Here is a 21,029-nt window from a genome sequence, read left to right on the forward strand (position 1 = left end):
CAATCCAAAAAAGCCTCAACCATAGGAAGGTTGTCAATGAAAGTCTGAGGGCTACAGACTGATGAATCCCAGAGGGAAAGGGTTGGGGGCCAGGAGAGATTAACCAAATAATATATGTGCATATTGCATTGGCAAACGGTGGTGAAGGCGTGGGTGGGGTGGGAACACGATGGTGGCTGGAAATGGGTGGAAAAGGAGTTGGGACATTTATAATACTCTCAACAATAAAGATTTTAAAAAAAGAAATAAAGTATGTTCTCAAGTTCATTTAGTCATATTGCAATAGAGCTTAACACTTTTCAAATTATTGGTTTATTAAATGTGCTGGTAGCTCCGGCTCCTTATGAGACTGCAGAATTTTAGTTTAAAAAACCTCAAATTTTTTCAGAGATTAAAACTTTGGCCTGATTCTAGGACAAATAGTTCATTCTATTTTGAATACCCCCTCCCCCTTTTGGCATAAAGTGATATGACTTAAATTAAAAAAAAAACACACAAAAACTTGTCTAGAGTACACAAAGGGTAAAAGTTAATTTTTATTATTTTGTGTAATAGGTTTTACTTCTGTGAAATTAGAAGCTCAAGTTAGCAGAGACAAAAACTTATTTTTTCCAAGCCTCACAAATCTGATTTTTGTTTTTTTTCAGAGCATATAATAGTTCAGTAGATAATTTGAAACCGATTCATCTGTTAGACCATCTGTCAGAAATATGCTGCAGCTGTTACATGTCCAGCAAAATTTGAACTAAAGTCTCCGAGTGATTTGCCCTTGGTACATGCAGACCAGACCGTTTCCTATTTGATTTACAACCATGATTCTTGCAACTGTGACTGATTTTCTAGCTATATTTTAAATATTTTTTTCTGAGCATAGCTATTGGACCAACCAAAAGGAAAATGAAAGAATATAATCTTATTTTTTAATGTAATAGCATTGAATTTACTCATTGTCATTCACTACTATACTGATTGTGTTCAACATTTTTCAAAATATATAAAGAGATCAACCAAAGGACTTGTATGCATGCATATGCGCATAACCATTAGATACAGACAGGGGGGCGGGGAGTAAGGGCATGTGCTGGGGGTTGGGGGCAGCTGGGGAAAGGTCAATGGGGGAAAAAGGACTTACACATAAACTCACAAATGATGTCATAGATTTCTTTCATGGCTTTAATCCTCTGTTCCATTTACTTTGTAGTAATTATACTTCTTTTTCTCTTCAACTAATTATATTAATAAAATCCCATTAGTTTAATTTTCTTTTAAAAAAACATGTTAATACAAAAAAAGAAAAAAAAAAGAAAAAGAATACCTACTATGTGCTCCAAACTCCACATATTAAGAAAGGGAAGAGGCCCTCTTCCTTCTGGAACAACTCAGTATATATCAGGGAGATCCACACATAAACAAATACTTATCACAATAGATTTTCAACGAAACAGGATGAAACTGCTATTAGAAACATCAATAAATGTCTTATGTACCTTTGAAAACAAGCCAGATAAAGACAAGTACATGTGACTTCACTCATAGGTGGGTTTTAATGAACATATTAAATGTTGATGGAGATCAGACAGTTGAGGTTTCCTGTGCATGGTACAGTGAGGAAGATATTTGCATCACATCACAGGATGAAGCCAGTGCTTGCTCTCTGGACCAGCAGTTTTTAAAAATGGAAAAAAAAAATTCTTTAAAGTGAATACATCTCAATAGCACAAACTAGGAACTAGTTCCCCTTGCTCACTGTTAGATCGATTTATTACTTATCATTGTCAGTAATTCATTGATTCAACAATTTTTGTGAAATTCCTGCTGCAGGCAAGGTTCTTAAGCCCCAGGAATAGAGGCTCAGTCAGGCAGGCACATGCCAGGTTCTCCTGGTTTTTAGAATAAATAAATACACAAATAAATGAGTTCCCTCCCCCTTTGTGATGTTTTCCTAAAAGCATCAGAAAGCATAGATGCTATACAGAAAAGTAAGAATTTGGCCAGGATTGTGAATTAAAAAAAAAAAAAAAAAAAAAAAAAAAAAGATTGCAATCTACATTCTCCATTAAATTTGATTTGGTCCTTATATTCAGTTGAAGGCCTCTCCTCTCACATATCACAGTATGCTACAGTTATTTCCTCTTAACCAAGTCCTAATTCCTCCAAGACACTAATGAACATCAATAAAGTTGAATCTGTGACTATAATTTTTTTTCTGAAGCAGAGATATCTGTTTCAAAAGAAAGAAATGAAAGGGAAAGAAAACCCTTCAAATGTAATTTGTAAAATAGAATTGCCATAGGATCCAGCAATCCCACTTCTGATGTACATTCAGAGAAAATGGAATCACTATCTCAAAGAGGAAAAAAAAGTAATAAGTTTAAAAAAATAAACAATCAAGGTAATTTTAGATTGTGTTTCCTGCTGTGAGGAAAATAAAACTGTGATTGAAAAGCAAGTAATATTTGGAGGGTGTAAAGGCGGAAGTTGAGTTCCTTGGTGTAGATAAACTGGCCAGGAAAAGAGGAAATGGAACAGGGAGGGTGGAAAGGCCCTTGAGCAGGGGGAGTGTGCTTGGTGTGTCTGAAAAAGAGAGAAAGGAGAGTGGGATTAGAACTTAGTGACCCAGAGGAAAAAAATGAAATAAAATAGAACCAGTGTTACTTCAGGGCCAGCACACCACAGGCTTTTGTGGCATTTGGATTTCATACCAAATGGGAGTTTGTCAGGAGAGAGAGACATCAGTGTGAGAGAGAGACATCCATTGGCTGCCTCCAGCATGCCCCCTACTGGGGATTCAACCTGCAGCCTGGGCATGTGCCCTTGACATGGAATGGAACCTGCAACCATTTTTGATGAACAGGATAATGCCCAACTAACTGAGCCACACCTGCCAGGGCCTACCTTCCTTCCCTTCCCTTCCCTTCCCTTCCCTTCCCTTCCCTTCCCTTCCCTTCCCTTCCCTTCCCTTCCCTTCCCTTCCCTTCCCTTCCCTTCCCTTCCCTTCCCTTCCCTTCCCTTCCCTTCCCTTCCCTTCCCTTCCCTTCCCTTCCCTTCCCTTCCCTCCCCTCCCCTCCCCTCCCCTCCCCTCCCCTCCCCTCCCCTCCCCTCCCCCCCTCCCTCCCTCCCTCCCTCCCTCCCTCCCTCCCTTCCTTCCTTCCTTCCTTCCTTCCTTCCTTCCTTCCTTCCTTCCTTCCTTCCTTCCTTCCTTCCTTCTTGAAAAGAAAATAAAAAATTAAGCAGAAATCATAATCTTGGGAATAAAGTTTCTGAAATATAGATGGACTATCAGCCGTGGGCAAACTACGGCCCATTTGAAATGAATAAAACTAAAAAAAAAAAAAAAGACCGTACCCTTTTATGTAATGATGTTTACTTTGAATTTATATTAGTTCACACAAACACTCCATCCATGCTTTTGTTCTGGCCCTCCAGTCCAGTTTAAGAACCCATTGTGGCCCTGGAGTCAAAAAGTTTGCCCACCCCTGGACTAGATCCTATACCAATCTTCTCTTGGTCAGAGCGTGGAAAGTGATGCTACTTATAATTTATGAAGGCCATAATCGGCTTTATTAATCTCAGCGATTACGCAGGAAGCACCTGAGTCATGACTTCAGTCTCCTTTTCATTCAAGTCCTGAAACTCTCCATTAGGCTAGAAAAGAAATAACACTTTACTTGTCCAAGGGGTCTTCCCCCTGTCACTGAAGCAATGTAACCAATAGCAGAATCTGTCTAGGAAGTCAGACAAATGGTGTCAAGAAATAACGTAGAAAGCAGTAGTTGGATACAGTTCCCATTAGGTGGGTACCCAGGAAGTTGCATCCTCAGACTGGTGAATGCAGTAATTAACCAGTAGTCAGGCAGGTGGCTGAGCAGACAGAGCATAAGGGAATTCAGGAACAAGAGGCAAAGTGCAGTCCTTGGGGGTCCAGCTCTGAAAGAAGCATCAGAGGAAGACAGAACATCTCTGGGAAGAACTGAGATGCTACTGGAGAGCCAGAGAAGGGAATTAGCACAACTATTCAGCTTGTAATTCAAGATGCTTTGGGCCATAATGAGCATTGCTTGGAACCCAGAGAGTTTAGAGGGAGGTCTGGCCTCTTAAATTTGTCCTAACCATGAAGGAAAATGGCCATAAAACCTGAGGCAGGGTAATTCCAGCTTCAAAAGTTAGGAATTGAATGCACAGGACATAAGGAGACCATTAAGTGATGCATTGCACTGAGAATGTGCCTTTCACAATAGCTTTTTCCCAGAAGTACCCATGAAGATTTGCTACAACTTCTGTCCTGATAGCACTGTTAGATTCTGGAATTCCTTGCTGTTCTTATTTGTTTTCTTTGTATTAAGTTTATGTTTCCAAATGTGTGACATGAAACATTTTAAGTGCTGTAAATTGAAACGATGATATTGTGTTGTGAAAATTTTACATTATTTTAATTAGAGATACAATTGAATGCCATCCCTAATGCCAATTTCATGTGTACTGAAGTCCTTTGACCTTGTACACTCCTACCCATGGCCCTTGTCAATAGAGATCCCACTGCCCTTAGGTGAAGGGTTACAGCCATTATTGAATTAGAATTCTTACAGCTAGTCTGCCTTCCTGATTGACTGAAATTGTGTGAAAATAAAACTCAAGGCCCATCTGCTTCTCTAGTTTTCATCCAAGATTCCCTGGAAGGGAACTCCACCAGAGACCAAATATTTGCTGTAGTTGTGTTGCTGTAGTTTTGGAAGCCATCCCAGTATGGGAAAATACAAAACTAAATTATTTCAAATGTTTGCATGTTCTCTCTCTTTCTCCCTCCCCTTTATAAAAATTGTAACTTTCTGCAGGGACTTGCCTGATTTCCTAGTATTTAAGAATATTGAGACACATGTTCTAACACAGCAAGCAAGCTGACTCTTTGGAGTATGTAATATGTAATAACTATTGTTGCAGTTGGAAATAAAACTGGATAGTTCATCATAATAGTCAGTATGGCAATATGTCTCTGCATGGATGCATAGAGTGCTTCTACAAACATCTCTAGGAAATTTCATTACCCATTAAGGCCTCCATGATTTTGCTTAAGCTGTTCTCCCTTTCTATAATTTTCTTAACCCCTTTTCATCTATATGTAGTTCATCAATTCTTTAGGTTCTATTTTTGTATAAAATATGTTACCTGATACCATAAGTGATCATTAATCATTCTTTCTTCTGGATACCTGGGATATTTGTTATACCGGACCAGAGTTTGGGAAATTTTTTTCTATAAAAGGTCAAATAGTGCAGCCCAGCCAGTGTTGCTTAGTGGTTGAATGTTGACCCAAGAACCAGGAAGTCATGGCTCGATTCCAGGTCAGGGCACAAGCCCAGGTTGCGGGCTTGATCCCCAGTAGAGGGCATGCAAGAGGCAGCCCATCGGTGATTCTTTCTCGTCATTGATGTTTCTATCTCTCTGTCCATCTACCTTCCTCTCTCTCTGTGAAATCAATTTTTTTTTTTAAAAAAAAGGTCAGATGATGCATATTTTATTTTGGAGGCTATGTGGTCTCTTTTGTGACATCCCACTGTTGTATGAAAGCAGCTGTAGACAGTACATGAATGAATGTGCATAGCTGTGCTCTAATAAAGCTTTATTTACAAAACCAAGCAATAGGCCACACTTGGCCTATAGTACATTGTTTGTGGACTCTCATACTTGACAATGCTTGCTTATAGACCTTGAGAGAAGCTTAGCTAATGCTCTCCTATTCTGTGTGGGTCGTCTGTCTGAAGGAGAACTGACACAATTAAGGTTACACATTTATGATGGAGCCAGGACTGATAAGTAGTTCACCTAAACCACGGCCCTGCATTTTAATTTATGTGTAACTTTCAGTATTTGATGCTATTCTATCTAGCACTGAATTACAAACTGTTTAGTATTATCACTTGTTCTTTCATGTTTAACCACTTCATGTGAGTCCATGTATTATTACCTGTTGTGGAGAAATGGACTGTAAACTAGTGTGTATATGTGTGTGTGTGTGTGTGTGTGTGTTTTATATATTAATACATATATATATATATTAATGTCCCAAAGTGTTTAGAACAGTACAAGGTATAGAGTAAAATCTCAATAAATATTTGTAATTAAAAGTCATTCAAGAAACATACAGTACATGTAGCAATTTTCTTTCTTTTAATTAAATTGATGGGAGTGTCATTGGTCAACATGAACAAGATCTGTATATTTCACCGTGTGCCCACCACCCAAAGTCAAATTTTCACCTGTCACCTTATATTAGGATCTAATTTTCATAATTATACGGTTATAAATTACACCTCAATTAAGGAGAATGTGAGATTGCCAGTGCATAAAAGTGCTTCAATTCTGATAATAACTTTACAGCCACCTTTTACAAAAACCAACCAACCAAACAAAACACCCCACAAATAATCTCTTATATACGCTTATATTTTCAGTTCCCTATTTTTTAAATTTTTTAATTATATGATTTTTAAAAAATAGTGACATGTAAAATTTGGTATAAAAATGATTTGTTACAGAATTCAAACTTTTAAAAATGTAATGTGGATAAACTATCTTCAGGTTTTATGAATGCTCTATTTACATTTTAAATTTAAATTAGTTAATGGATCATTTAATCAATTATTCATCAACCTCATTTTAATTACTTTAGATATCACTATATATACACACTGAAGGTTAACTCTTGGAAAATGCATCATTCATTAGTATTATGCTATGGAGCAAGTTTGGACTAAGAAAATTGTTCCCAGCACTCCGCTGTGGATTTCTGACAGGGCTTACTTCTCATCTCCTGATTACTTCTCCGATGTCACCTGATCACAGAGGCTTTCCTCAACTAGGCATAAAAAAAAATCCCTCAACCTCCACACTCCCCCAAGCTGCCTATCCCTCTTTCATATTAATGTCTCTATAGTATTTATCACTCTCTCATTATATAAATTACCTTTTACTTTTTAGTCTGTTTCTTTCCATGAAAATGAGTAATATTGTCAGTTTCCTCTATTGCTGCTTTTTCCCCTGCCTGGCACAGCATAGGTGCTTGGTGCATATTTGAATGAATTAAAGGAAAATGAATGAACATTAGCACATTCTGCATACAATGAGAAGTTGAGAAATAACAATTACTCTAGTTAAATGCAGGACTGTGGCAAAAGATTAGACAAAGTTAGACTCCAAAGAGTCAGGAGAGAGGAAATCAAGGTTTTATTTATTTGGGGGTACTGGTAGCTAAACTGAATAGCACATTTTTTTAAAGCAATTAATATGAAATCCTTCACTTTAGACACCCACTTTGTGAACTGATACTTTAAAAATAAAATTTTTGTTCATATTTTCATCATTTTACATTTAACTTTCTGGGGAATAAATTCATACACACATGCCATATTTCCCAGAGGCACCTGCAGTATAACTAAGAAAAATAAGAAATCTAACAGTGGTTTACAGGGATGGATTTGTTTGTTTTAACTTCAAATTTGTACACACTTGAGGGATGAGATAATAAATAATAATTAATTTTCCTAGTATCATTGGAGATGGAACTCTACTTGAGTGACTTTTCAAGAAAACTAGTTCATTCCTTCTATTGTTAATGTTTTTTCTGTTTATAAACAGGTGAGGTAGAAACCATTCTAGAATATCCAGTGTGACCTCTGTGCCATTGAACGGAGGACTGAGTGTATACTAACATTTGTTGGGGACTTAAGAACACCTCCCTATAAATCAAGTGTTGTGTGCCCGGCCAGTGTTGCTCAATGGTTGAGTGTGGACCTATGTACCAGGAGGTCATGAGCTGATTCTTGGTCAGGGCACACACCAGGCATACAGGCTCAATCCCCAGTAGGGGGTGTTCAGGAAGCAGCCAATCAATGATTCTCTCTCATCATTGATGTTTCTATCTCTCTCTCCCTTTCCCTTCATCTCCAAAATCAATAAAACATATATTAAAAACATCAGGTGGTGTGCCACATTGTAATTAAGCAGTGCGCTTTAGGACTCTAAGGTCATTCTGGAAATGTTTTCAGAAAGCGTGTCAAGCACTCTTCAGATCCCTGGAGAGTAAGTGTTAAGCAAACTATCGAAAACGTTATTCCCATATGCTTCCAGTAAACTAAACAATTAAATGAGAAGAAACATAATATGTCAGGTGACTCTCAATTCTCTTCAGGAAAATGAGGCAGATGTGGTGCAGAGAGTGATGGCAGCAGCATGCTCTTTCAGCCAGGTGGACTTAAGGAGCTTGTCTACAGCAATGGAAGAGGACTGAGCAGAGCCTGGCAGGAGTAGGGTAGAGCCTCATGGCAGCTGTAATAGTAATTGTGAAGGCTCACAGCCGGAGCAGGCCTGTTGTTGAAGGAAGGGGAAGGGGACCAGGGTGGCTACATAATCATGGACGAGGATGCGGGAATGAGAGGCGACTAAGGAGGTGGCCACTGTGGCCATTGGAGGACTTCTGACTATCCTGAGGGACTGAGAGTAGGAGCCACAGGACCTCCTTATATTTTTAGTAGTGTCCCTTTAGTCATTATGTACAGAAGGGTGATAGGGGGACAAGGGAGGAAGTACAGAGGCTATGCAGCCTTTGTGATGACTGATGTCCAGATGGTGCAAGGTGGCAGCGTTTGGGATGTTCCGGTATGAGAAGACACAGGCCTGATGCAGTCTCTCAGAAAATGAGAGTAAACAGAGAAGAAATCGAAGGGTCTAGTCCTGGCACTTTACCATTTAGACATAAATAAAATGAGAAAGCTCCATTAAAGGATTTGGAGAACAAGCTGGTAATGAGGGTAGAGGACAGAAAAATGAATGGGGCTATAGAAGCCAAGTGAGGAATAGAATTGAAGGATCACCTGGTACCAACACGGTTGACTATTTAAATATGGGAACTGATGCATTTTAGATGCATTTCAAGTTGGATATTATTGTGTTCTCCTTTCCTGACACCTATTTCCTAGTCTCTTAGTTCGGGTAGCATTCCGCCTAGTCTTCCCGCCTCCAATCTCAATGTTTCGAATCCTCTACTCCTATAATGAAGGTTGTCGGGAGATGTCAGATTCCGAAGCCTATTAAATAAACAACCTCAACTTTGCTCATGATGCTGAGAGAGCAGGTCTGAATTGAGGCCCTTAGGTATAAAACACTGGGTCATAGTTATAACTCTTGAAAACCAGAAGGTTGTTTAAACTGTTCCTGTGATTTGTCAGAATGTCATAGTTGAGTTGCCTAAATTCTGATCATTTGCTCCGTTGTTGTATCATAGATTTTTAAATTTGTGCTGTAGTCAGTAATTATTTTAGCAAATACACACCAATTGTTATATAACGGTTTTTATTAACGCTCCCCCTTCTCTCTTCTTTTCAGAAAAATGTGATGAACCCCTTGTGTCTGGGCTCTCCCACGCAGCTTTCAGCAGCTCGTCCTCCATGTCTGCAAGCTATTCCCCGGGCTATGCCAGGATCAACAAGCGAGGGGGTAAGCAACTTTTATCTCCTATGTCAACAAGTGTGTTAAATAAGAAATTCTATATTTATAGATGTAGTGGCATACTGTACATAGCTGCATGTAACTCCCTCCTCAAAATCAGCCCATACAATCTACTTCATTGTGACTGTCACACAGCTGGCTATCTCTCTATCCCTCATGTCACTCTGCTTCTGCATGTCACACAAGACACTAGTTGATAACCTCAAAGTGGATCAAGGTAGAAAACAATGTAGGGAGGTTATTTCCTCCTTAAGAAGATAAAAAAGAAATTCAGATATGGTTATTTTAATAAACAAGAAGTTTTTCGTGTCATTATAACATTCATATGCAAATACCCTTAGGAGAGGAGCCATGTTGGCTGAAGTTCATGCTAAGGTGTAAATGGCTAATAAGCCACATTTACTGAGGAAACATATAATTAGCACAGCATGACATTACTTATCTTAAAGACAAATAAAGGCAGAAGGGAATTCCAGGGGGAGAAAAAAGTGATGTATGTAAGGGAAGCTGGGAATGGTGGGGATATATTTTCTTACTTCACTATTGGCAAGAATCTGTCCTCTGATTGTATATTTGCATTTATACTCTGCTTCTCTATGTATTCATACACCATATAAGCATCCAAAAGCAAGAAGATCATATACCAACACAGAAGGGTAAAAGGATGTAACTTGCTAATTATACAGAAAAGAACAAAATACAGAAAAGAGCAAATTTAGTTGAGCCTTATGTTGATACACATTGGCTTCAACTTTTGTCATTATCATTTATTTAAATTATATTCTTCAAGTACATTTTAGAAATATAGAGCTCATGAATACATAGAGAAGCAGAGTATAAATGCAAATATACAATCAGGGGACATATTGACACATGTATAAAATTTAATTTTAAGGGCCCCCCCCCCAATACAAATTCATTTCCTCCGGCCTTGATATCATGACAAACTGGGGAGAAATGTGATATTTAAATGCAAAATCCACGTGTAATTCTCTCATGTCTTTTGAAGCCTACTTCTTTAAGTCATTTGCTTGTTTGTTTGTCTTACAACAATACCTAAGTCTTGTGATCTGTATTCTGGATTTATCTCAACATTCTTTATTGAAAGTTTCCCAGTCGGTGTCATTCTGAGTCAATGACAATCAAATGGGTTACTCTTGCCAAAGGGAAGCACAGATATTAAAACTTTGAGAGTTATATATAAGCTATCCACTACCTTACATTTATATAGTATTTTACAGATTAGAAAATGCTTTTGTGTGTGTTCTAGATGCCATATGATCTTCGTAACAACCTTGTTAGATAGAATGTTAGGTTAGAGATGCTGATTATTTCTTCTGCCAAGCTTTCAACTTCCTACCTCACATGCCTTTTGTAGAAATAATCCTCCTTCTACTACCCTAAAGGATTGCCATCCCACCACATGGTCTTCTCTATCTACTAACCATGGATGATGAGAGAGAACGAACCCATGAGCTCAAATGATGGCCTCAGAACTTCTGTGTTCTCTGTTATATGACATAGATTTAGGGACTGAGAGGGCTATTGGGTAAACCAGGAAGGGCCATGTGGAGATAATATGAAAAGAGAATTAAAAGCAGAGACCAAATGGATCCACAAAGAAGGTGGATAAATCCTGGTCATTCCTATTGTCTTTTAGGTCCCTGCTGTCATCATGCTATAACTCTGGCTGTATTTCTTTAGACCAGCGGTCCTCAACCTGTGGGTCGTGACCCCTTTGGCGGTCGAAGGATCCTTTCACAGGGGTCGCCTAAGACCATCCTGCATATCAGATATTTATATTACGATTCATAACAGCAGCATTACAGTTATGAAGTAGCAACAAAAATAATTTTATGGTTGGGTCACAACATGAGGAGCTGTATTTAAAGGGCCAGAAGGTTGAGAACCACTGCTTTTGACTATGAAATTTACCTTTCTAATTCTAATGGTCACCTCCTCTTGCCTAAGCTAATTTGAATAAATTTGTCTTCCAAGTTACTAATTTGTCTTCCAAGTTTTCATTGGCCCATTTTACAAGTTAAAATGATAAATATAGGAACCCAAAAAGACATCAGCTGAGAGTCTGAACTTGAGATTCTAAAGTGGCATAGCTAGGGACTAGTGGTTCAGGGACACCAATCTATGTCTTCTACTCAATTCTGACACTCTTCATGCCCAATTAAGCCAGATGAAGCAATATCAGTGCTGCACATAAATTTGCCCAAAGAAAGAACCTGAACCTACAATGAGGTAGAAGGTTTAAGGCAAGTTTGATTTATGTTTATGTAGTCACAGCAATGCTGTCATGAAATATCAGAGCTTCTTAAGTGATGCATCTTGGATAATTTCCTTTCTTTTTCACCCTTTGCCACTTTGGTTTACTTGGTAGATCTTCAATGCCGGCTGCTCCTCAGAGACTTTTTCTTGTTAGATTTACTTCCTGGATAATCCCTACCATGTTAGAAACAGTCTTCTGTATTAAAAGCAAAGGGCAGAGAGTTGTTGGCAGTGTTTTTTGAAGTTATTTCACCTTTATTTCCTCCAGCAGGGAGAACAGATTGCATTTGTAGACCACATAATTGACGATTGGTTCTAGGAGGAATAGGTATATAACAGACATCTGGAAAGACTGCCTGAGCAGATTCCTTATGTCCAAACTTGTGTCTTAAAGAGAACTGCAGTCTTTACCTTCCCTTAAAAGATACCACTGACGTTAATAATTGCCTCCATGCTTTGATGCCTTGGCTTGGTCAAATCATTGTTTTTGTCATTTTCTGCTTCCTGCTGTGCAAGAGGGAGCTTTAGGAATTAGTATAATGCCAACCTCCTCTTCAGGTCACAGGTACTGTCTATATCTACACCTTGGCACCACGCTTCCTAGGCTCCTAGGCGACTCCACAAAGAATCACACTCTGCTCCTCAGAGGGTTTGTGCCCACTACACCTGGAAAGCAAAATTTGTCTCTCCTTTTTTACACCCTTAATATCAGGCCCTTTAGTTATATTTGTAATCACTTTCTTGCTAATTTCTATTCTTTCTCCCCCATTTCCTGCTTTATATATTAGAAGGATCACAGCTAATTAAATCCCAAGCCAGAACTGATGCACTATGAATTGGGAAAGCGAGCACAAAGCCTCCATGAGGACATTGTCCCTCTTGGTGCCAAGAATGCCTTAGCCTGTGCTCTTCTGCTCTCTCTTGTCCCTGGTCCACCCTTCTGTTCCTTGTTGCCCACCCTGGCAGCCAGTATCTGCCAGGTCAAGTACCATTCTTAAACTTGATGAGGAAGCTTTTTCCTTAGACTGTAACATCAAGGCTTAAATTATGAAATAGACTCATCTTTCCAACTGGTGAGCTTCTGTCCATGTGGGCAGATTTCACCCCACTATTTTCCCTCTTTCCCTTCTCCAGCCTCTACCCTTTCTCACTGTGTCCCTTAATCTGCTCCTTCCTACTCCCTAATGATTCATTATTACTTTATTATGAATTCATTGGCTCACATATTTCTTCTCCTAGGAGCATTGGCCTTTTAAGACTAGATCCTGGGGAGCAGGAAAATGCATGAGGCTGATTTTCTAATATAGCATTGCAGGATATTTGACATTCCTATTTGGACTGGCTATATTTCTTCATCTACGGATCACTCTCCTGGAAACACCTGCTGATTTTGCAGGCTGTGAGGCAGTGCTGAGCAGTGGGACAAGAATGACTTGTCTTCATGCATAACTAGGTTCTAATATGGAATCAACCAAGGATGAGTATGGTATTAGTCCATTATTTAAACTTTCAGCATCTCTGTTTCCTGATTCCTATGGGCACTATATAATTTATCACCTAAGCCAGGAACTTTTGACAGTGAGAGAGTTCTATTAATAATTTCACCAGAGTAATCTTGGAAGTCTGGGCCCCCTCTTTATATTTTAGCATGAATCAATTATACAGTTTAACAGAGCTCTGGTGAAGGCTAAATGAAAAAAAATCTGCAGAAAGTGTCACATTTAAATATTAGTCTCTTTGCCATCGGTTGCCCTCAGCTCCTCAAAATAATAATGCAAACGTTAACATTTTAAAGCAACTGGATGAAATGCCCTCGTCATTACTAAAATGGCACTTCCCTAAAATGTGATTGCTAGGATTTGTGTGTTTGCCACTGTCTTTGTGTTTCCCCTGTCATCATCTAAGAAAAAAAATGATATAATAATTAAAAGATAAAAATGTTTTAATGAGTTTCACATAATCAGATTGCTTCTTAACATTAACTTAAATGTTACCCATCTTTTCACCTTAAATTCCATTCATTTCAAATAAAATAGTTTATGTCAGTGATTTTAAAGTGTTATTTTGTTCTTGTTATCTTTATATTTTTGAATTAGATTTTATAGGATCTAATATAATATTTAGTAATTTTATGATGTCCAACAAAGCTGAAAAGAATTTTTTGGACATTAGGGAGAATAAAAATAAATGTTTATTTCCCCCCTACTCAGCCATATAAATTCTGTCTGATTTTAAAATTACATATTTAAATGATTTATTTTAAAGCCACCAGTGGGTCTTTTTATTCACCTTTCCAGTTGAATGAGAGTTACTATCAAACTCTATTGTATGTTTTATTTTATTCTCTTTACTCCAATTCTCAAATACAAATGAAAATCTTGACTTCACTCGAAGCTTTAAAATTACATGTACAATACATGATACACTTGTATGATTGACCCTTGCTCTGATGGAATATTAAAAGCATGTTCACCAGGAATTGGCTCATAATTTTAGACATGTCTTTTTAATTTGCAAATAGTATTGCTATTTTTCTGCTGTGGCATCAAATTTTATAATGTTGGAATTTTAATTCCTTCTTTTCTGTCCCCCATAGAAATCTATTTTGGGTTGTGTAACATTTCCCCTAGAACACTGTTTCCAAGGTGTGTGATGTTACTGTGTTCTCTTGCACCTACACATATAACACAAATGTCCACAATCAAATCAGCCAGGCGAATATTGTGGTCTGTTGTCCTCTCTAGGGGAGTGAGAAAACCTCTCCATCATGGGGCATCTGTAGGGACAGCAGAACATGCTTTCACTCAGGGAGATGCTGTTCTAAAATTTAGCCAATCGCTCTGTACATAATGGTTTTAATTGGGTTTGTTTAATATGCTTAGAAGTACAGTTGTATCCCATGGGTCTTTGATAATAGTGTGATAGAAGATAATTTTTGGTTTGGCAGAGTGATCGAGAGTTAATTAGAAGAAGGGAGTTTCTAGATTTGGGGCATTTAAGATGAAGAACTTTCTAGTTAATTATTTTAAGGAAGTTTCTGTTCTGCTAGGTTTGTCGCAAAGATCTTCATATTTGTCTGTGAGAAAACCATGAACTGGATTAGAATCAGTGCTACTACATTAACCACTGCTACCATCTGTGCAATGGCTCTGGGATATTAACTTCCTGACACTCTCCTTATATCACAATATTAACAGTTGATTGTCTAAAGGAACGGGAAAATTGTGACTAATCAATTAACATATTTGTAATATATCTCTGTAATAGATGCCTTGTAATTTTATTTTACATGCAATATTGAAAACCATGCTATTTGGTAATTGCCTTATAAAGTTTAGGTCAAATGGGGTGGGAAAACTTCACATCTGAACTAGCAAAGAAATATATTAAAGTGAATATTTATTTTGAAAAGCTGTCCAGAATAAATGCATCTTTGTAGATTTGTTGATACAGAGTTACAAGAACTAGATTTCCCCTTTGCCCTGGGAGAGACCTTGAGCCCCTTCCTCCCTTGTTTTAACTGGCTCAGTTACCTCACTTCCATATGAGAAACTTGGGCTACACCACCTCTAGGACCTGTCTTCTCAGAACACCTCATCTTAGAGGCAATTTGAATCACAATTTCTTATCTTGATCCTAATGGATACTTTCTCTTTAATAACTTTGAGAATATCCATGTTATTTTATCCAATAACGTTTTTACAAGTTGAAATTTTCTTTCTAAACCATTCTGGAATATATACCAATAGTACCTTTTGGAGGTTAAGTGTTTAATTATCCCTTTGATATTTGCTTATTTTATTCAAAGAGAGGCTTTAATACTTTTTACATCTCTGCTAAGAAGGTGGGGAAATTGTGTGAATGGTGTGTACCATAGCAGAAATATTCATCTTAAAACAAAATGCTTCACACAGTCTCAAAGCACTTTCTTAACATGGTACTGCACACGCTTGTCCCTCGAATAATATTTTCTTAACAAAGAACAATTAAATCAAATTATACTTATTGCATATATTATTCCACCCATTTTTAACTGCAAATACTCAGTGCTTCTTTGTTGAATGATTTGTTAAATCAAGAATGAATATTTGCTAACATTTTTCAGTTTCCAAAAAATGACGCTTTATCTTGTTACTGACGTAGCTAATTGTGGTCCAGATAATGATAGAGAATAGATAACAATAGCGAACATTATTATCATCATTTATAAATAAAAAAATTAGTATATGAGTGTACATGCAGAACAGTTGGGAAATGGCCCCAGGGTCTGGATGTTCTCCCAATGCTTTCAAACTGTGAAACAGCCCTAGCTCAGGGTGTTTTTTGCATAGATGAGGCTGCAATTTAAGCGGCTGCGGGTCCTTGTATGTCTAGCCCATAAGGAACACAGTACATTTTGTGTTTCAGATGCCTTGTAGCCTTTGAGAAAAACAAAGGCTAGAAATGAGCAGAGAATGTCCACATGTCACTGTCGGGGAAACGCCCATCAGCTGGCCATATGAAGAACTCGGGGCACTGCACAGGGTCCATTTTTTAGGAAAGGTTAGGGCACAAACAACCACACTTGAGAAAACCATGCTTTCAACCCTATAATTACATTTCCTCCATACCAGATGAAGGATTGCATCATTCTTCAATATCTGCTCTTCTATAATTAGAGAAAGTTCCCTGCTTTTTGCCTATTTGCCTCCTTCCCCTAATTTCATTCAGTAAGAGAAACAAGAACAGACCAAATTATTTCCAAGACCATTGGAAGGATTTAATCTAGTTATGGCTCTATTAGCAACCTGGTTAGGTCATACTTATTAGAATGAATAGTCCCTTGTCTTAATACCTTGAGCAAATTAATGACTTTTTCACACAATTTTCTTAGGGAAGAATACAAAAATTAGATTACCTCCCTTTTAAACCCATGAATTCCAAACGAATTTAAAAATATTGTCACTAATAAAATTCAAAGCAGTCCAGCCTTTGTTAGCATTCTGCCTCTTCTATACCCTGCAAATGAGCAATCAACTCTGTTTACTTGATCCCTTGCCTTAAAATGGAGATATATGTTTGACATGAATACTGCTGACAAGAAACCAGGGCATTTAGGACAGTCTACCTTTATTGTTCTTGCCTCTTTAACATTAAAATGTAAACACAAAAGGTGGAAAATTTTACTTCCCAGGTTTTCACCCCAAGGTCACTTTCATTTTACTTTTTCTTAGCTATTTTTATTTTCTTAGCAATGTAAGGAATTCATGTTGTTGTTTTTATTTTGCTTTGTTTTCCTTCTAGGCAGCTTCTGGAATTTATGTTGTTTGTACCTGTTTTCGGCTTTGAAACGGGTGGGCAATGCTGTTTATTTCAGTTGAAGGATCCTTGTTTGAGTTATATCTGTTACCTTCACATTAGCCTACATGAGCAGCCAGGAAGACTGCCTCCAGGGTGAATTATTCTGTGTTCAAAAGTTTGTGCCTGAGCATATGTATGAACGGAGCATAATTACACACCTCGTGTGGATTTTTCCCTACCCTGTTTCTGACACATACGTATTTCAATGGGTTATTGATCTGAGTTTTTTGTTTGTTTTGTTTTCCTTTGATTTCAGCTGATGCTTAGAACACCAGATAAGCCATATAGGCTCTGTTGTTAAGGTGATGAAAAGTACTGCAGGTCCTGGAATCCTGTCCTTTTGTTCAAGGTTGTTTCATTATAACAATGATGGGATGCTGCAAGAACTTAACACTTGTTTGTATTAATTAGCCTATGGTAAAATTGGTTTTGTTACATTCCTTTTGTTTAAAGGCATAGAACCTATTGATGTCATTGAGGACTTACCAATATGTTAACTCCCCTACTAATTTTCCTACTTCACTTTCCTGAAAAGTGTGGAAGTAGAAACCGCAGGCTTCTGTAGTCTACATGCTTCGGTGGTATTAGAGGCTTAGAAATGATGGCTAGAGCCTCTTGTTTTCCCTTTTGATAAGGCCACTCATTCCTATAGGGTCAGATAGGTTCCCAGAAGGAGAACAGTTAAACAGAGCTTTCAGATAGAAACCTTCAGGAGAGAGACACAGGAGGGCAGAACAGATTACCATCCTCATTGTGGAGGGGCTTCCAAAAAATGATGCTTTATCTTGACACTGATGTAACTAACTGTGGTCCAGACAATGACAGAGAATGCATCTGTGTATGTCCAACATCTCATCTGGTCCCTACAAAAACCCTAGGAAAGAATTTAGAAGTAATAAAATTTAGTTTTGTGAATAAGATACTCAAATTCAAAAAAAGTTTAGTTTCCTGCCAAAGGTCAAAGTTAACAGCAGATTTGAGCATTTGAAATAAACTATTCCGACTTTAAAATCACTCACAGTTCTATTTTCCACATCTTCCCTGCCCATGTGAGCTGCTCTTTAAGAAAAGTTGTAATAATATTTGAGCTGGTTATAGGGCCTAGCTAAAGTTTTCCCACTGGTGTTTTAGAGCGCAGACACGTGCCTCTATTTTATTTTTGAGAAGTATATACTGACTTTTGTCACTTCTTTCTATGCTTATTATCTTTGTTTTAAATAATCAAAGAGTAATTAAGACAATGTTTTAAATATTTACATATAATAATGTATTTTTAAAAGACTCACCTTTTTTTCCCTACACTAAAAGGGAGCTAAAATTTAGACTTTTTCAGTCTTGTTTCTGAATTTGTATGAGATGAGGTGGTAGGCAACAAAGACATAACCATACTTGAAATATTATATTTATGAAAACAGCAAATATTGGAACAAAACAATGAGACCAACATTCTGTGTCCCAGAAAAGAATTGAAGTAAGAGAAAACTACTGATGTGCAGCACCAATATGCTCGAATCTGACAGAAGCAATATATAGATTTTTTTAGTTTCTAACACTCTTAATATTCAAAACACACATGGGGGAAAAGCAGGAAGTCAGGACAAAGTGAATGAATAACAGAAACAAAACTCGACCTCAAAATAAAAAATATCTGAGATCCACCAGGCATACCATAACCTGGGACTCTGGTATGAGATGGAAATAATCTGCAGGACTAATAACAATATCCCATTGTGGGATTGCTATCATGACTGAATTATTTCCTCTATTCCAAATGCAGGATTCAGCATTGTCACATTTTGCCTTCCATTTTGTTATTGTTTAGTTGAACGGTCATACTTTCTGGAAACCTGTAGGAACTGCCAAGGGAATTGATTCAATTATTTTTCCAATCTTCTACATATCAGGTATTGGAATAAGTAAAGCAAAAACAATTATTTGCAAGGTATTATAAGACTTAACCATTTATGATGGAAAATAATTTCCTAAAGCGAATGACAGAGAAGCAATACATGCCTCTGGTTTTCTATTAAAACTGTTACATTTGAATTTCCACAATTAAAAGAGAAATCTGAAACCAAACAGCTGCGTTTTGAACAACAAACAGGGTTTACTGGTATTATATTCAAAGGACTAGCACTAACTGGGCAGCAGGAAGGAAAGAGAGAAACCATGTAACCAATAAGCAACCTCACCTCTTCCCAAGTGTGAGTGCCAGACTCCAACAGCCATTGGACTTGGAGGAAACACCCAGGTGGTCCAATTTTAGGGATCTTATTGGGTATTCCAAAACAATGCAATTCCAGCAAAAACACTCCCTTACCTGCATGATATACTGAGGGATTTCTTTACAGGGTCTGGAGACAGGCTTTGGTTCCCTCAGTCTTCAATCCAGTTTCCTGTGGCTCAGCATGAGGACACAGACATGTGGGTGAACTAGCCTAGAGATGCCAGCCAGGACCCTCTGTGCTCCCTGCAGGGGAGAGGGCCTCAGAGCAGACAAGGCATCCCATTCAATGAGTAAAACAGAGGGGCAGTGCTGGAGTTCTTATTGTTGTTGCAATTCTACATTAATTTGTTGTGAGATCTTTGAACCTTTTCTTCCTGTTGATCTGACATACATCTGGAAATCATCAGTGCTCCTTAACAATTGATCAGTAACACAGCAAGGATTTGGTAAGGAGAGAGAGACAGACAAGTTGTGGGAAACGTGGTCATCAGTCTCTGGAGGGCCAACAATTTAAATTCACACAGACTTCTCACTGAGACTCAAATCTAAAACCCTGCAATTCTATTTCTGTGTATGGGATGAATCAAGACATAAGGCTCACTTTGTTCTCAACTCCTAGGGAACTCCTCCTACCATTTTTTTTTTTTCTGTGTTAGGATGGCTCAGCCGGTACAGAAAAAAAAGTCAGATTGATTTCTTCAGAAGCCCTGAAGTATTACCTTGCTAGTTTCACACTCAACAGTGGGAATAACAGAAAGCAGAAGGGGAGAAATGAAAGTCCTGTTGCCGAAAGCGAATTCTGCCTCTCATTGTTGCATGAAATAGTACAGTTATTCATATTTCAGGCACCTCAATTAGACAGTCATTATTCATAAACACTTATGTAACTCTGAATAATTCAGGCTGTGAGAGCACATCACCATTTTTTTTCTTTATTTCTAAGACCTTCTGTATCTAAAAGGAAGAACAAAAATTGTTTAAAAATACTCTTTCTCATCCCAGTTCATTCCAGATGCAACCATGGAGTGCTTACTGCATGCAGGTATCTTCTTTGCTACACTGTTTAACCCTTCTAATCTCCCACTCCAGCCATCCAGCCATTCACTCCTATATCAGTGGCCTGATTCACACATTCCCATGAGTGTTCCAAGTTTATGTACATAGCTTGTCCTAAAAATTCTGGCTTCTAAATGGACTATAGAGGCCACCTAATTCATGAATTCGTTATTGTCTCCTGTTACTACTTTCAAATTTATCTATATAGTAGTTCCCTCTTATGTGTGGTTTCACCTTCCACTGTTTCAGTTACCCACAGTCAACTGCAGTCCGAAAATATTAAGTGAAAAATTACAGAAATTAAAATTACATAAGTTAAAAAAAAATATGGTGTCAGCTGCATGTAAATCTACATTTTTAAGTTTTTGCAAAGTACCTCCAAGAAAACAAGGCTAACACAGTACACTTGGACATGTCTTTTCAAAGAAACAATCCAAACAAGTGGGCAAGGGCCAATTCTAGTAGCGTGGTCATATAGGACTAAGATAGAAGCATTGATCCTTTCAGCCGTGGCACTTTCAAATAGTTCTAATGCATAGTGACACAGGTCAAGACCTAGAAAGGCCTATTAGACAAAACTAAGTGAGTATCAAAATAAGACTTGAGGTGTTGCTGACATTAAAGG

General features: G+C 37.9%; 1 protein-coding gene across 1 annotated transcript in view; it reads left to right on the forward strand.

Annotated features, from left to right (window-relative positions):
- Positions 1 to 21,029, forward strand: part of CNTNAP2 (contactin associated protein 2) — a 1,845,032-nt gene that overhangs the window by 557,641 nt on the left and 1,266,362 nt on the right. Inside the window, exon 2 of the mRNA XM_059712082.1 lies at positions 9,379 to 9,489. Coding sequence (XP_059568065.1) covers positions 9,379 to 9,489 — 111 coding nt within the window. The remainder of the gene's footprint in view (positions 1 to 9,378; positions 9,490 to 21,029) is intronic.

This window comes from Myotis daubentonii, chromosome 10, assembly GCF_963259705.1.
Source record: "Myotis daubentonii chromosome 10, mMyoDau2.1, whole genome shotgun sequence".
NCBI classification, from domain to species: Eukaryota; Metazoa; Chordata; class Mammalia; order Chiroptera; family Vespertilionidae; genus Myotis; species Myotis daubentonii.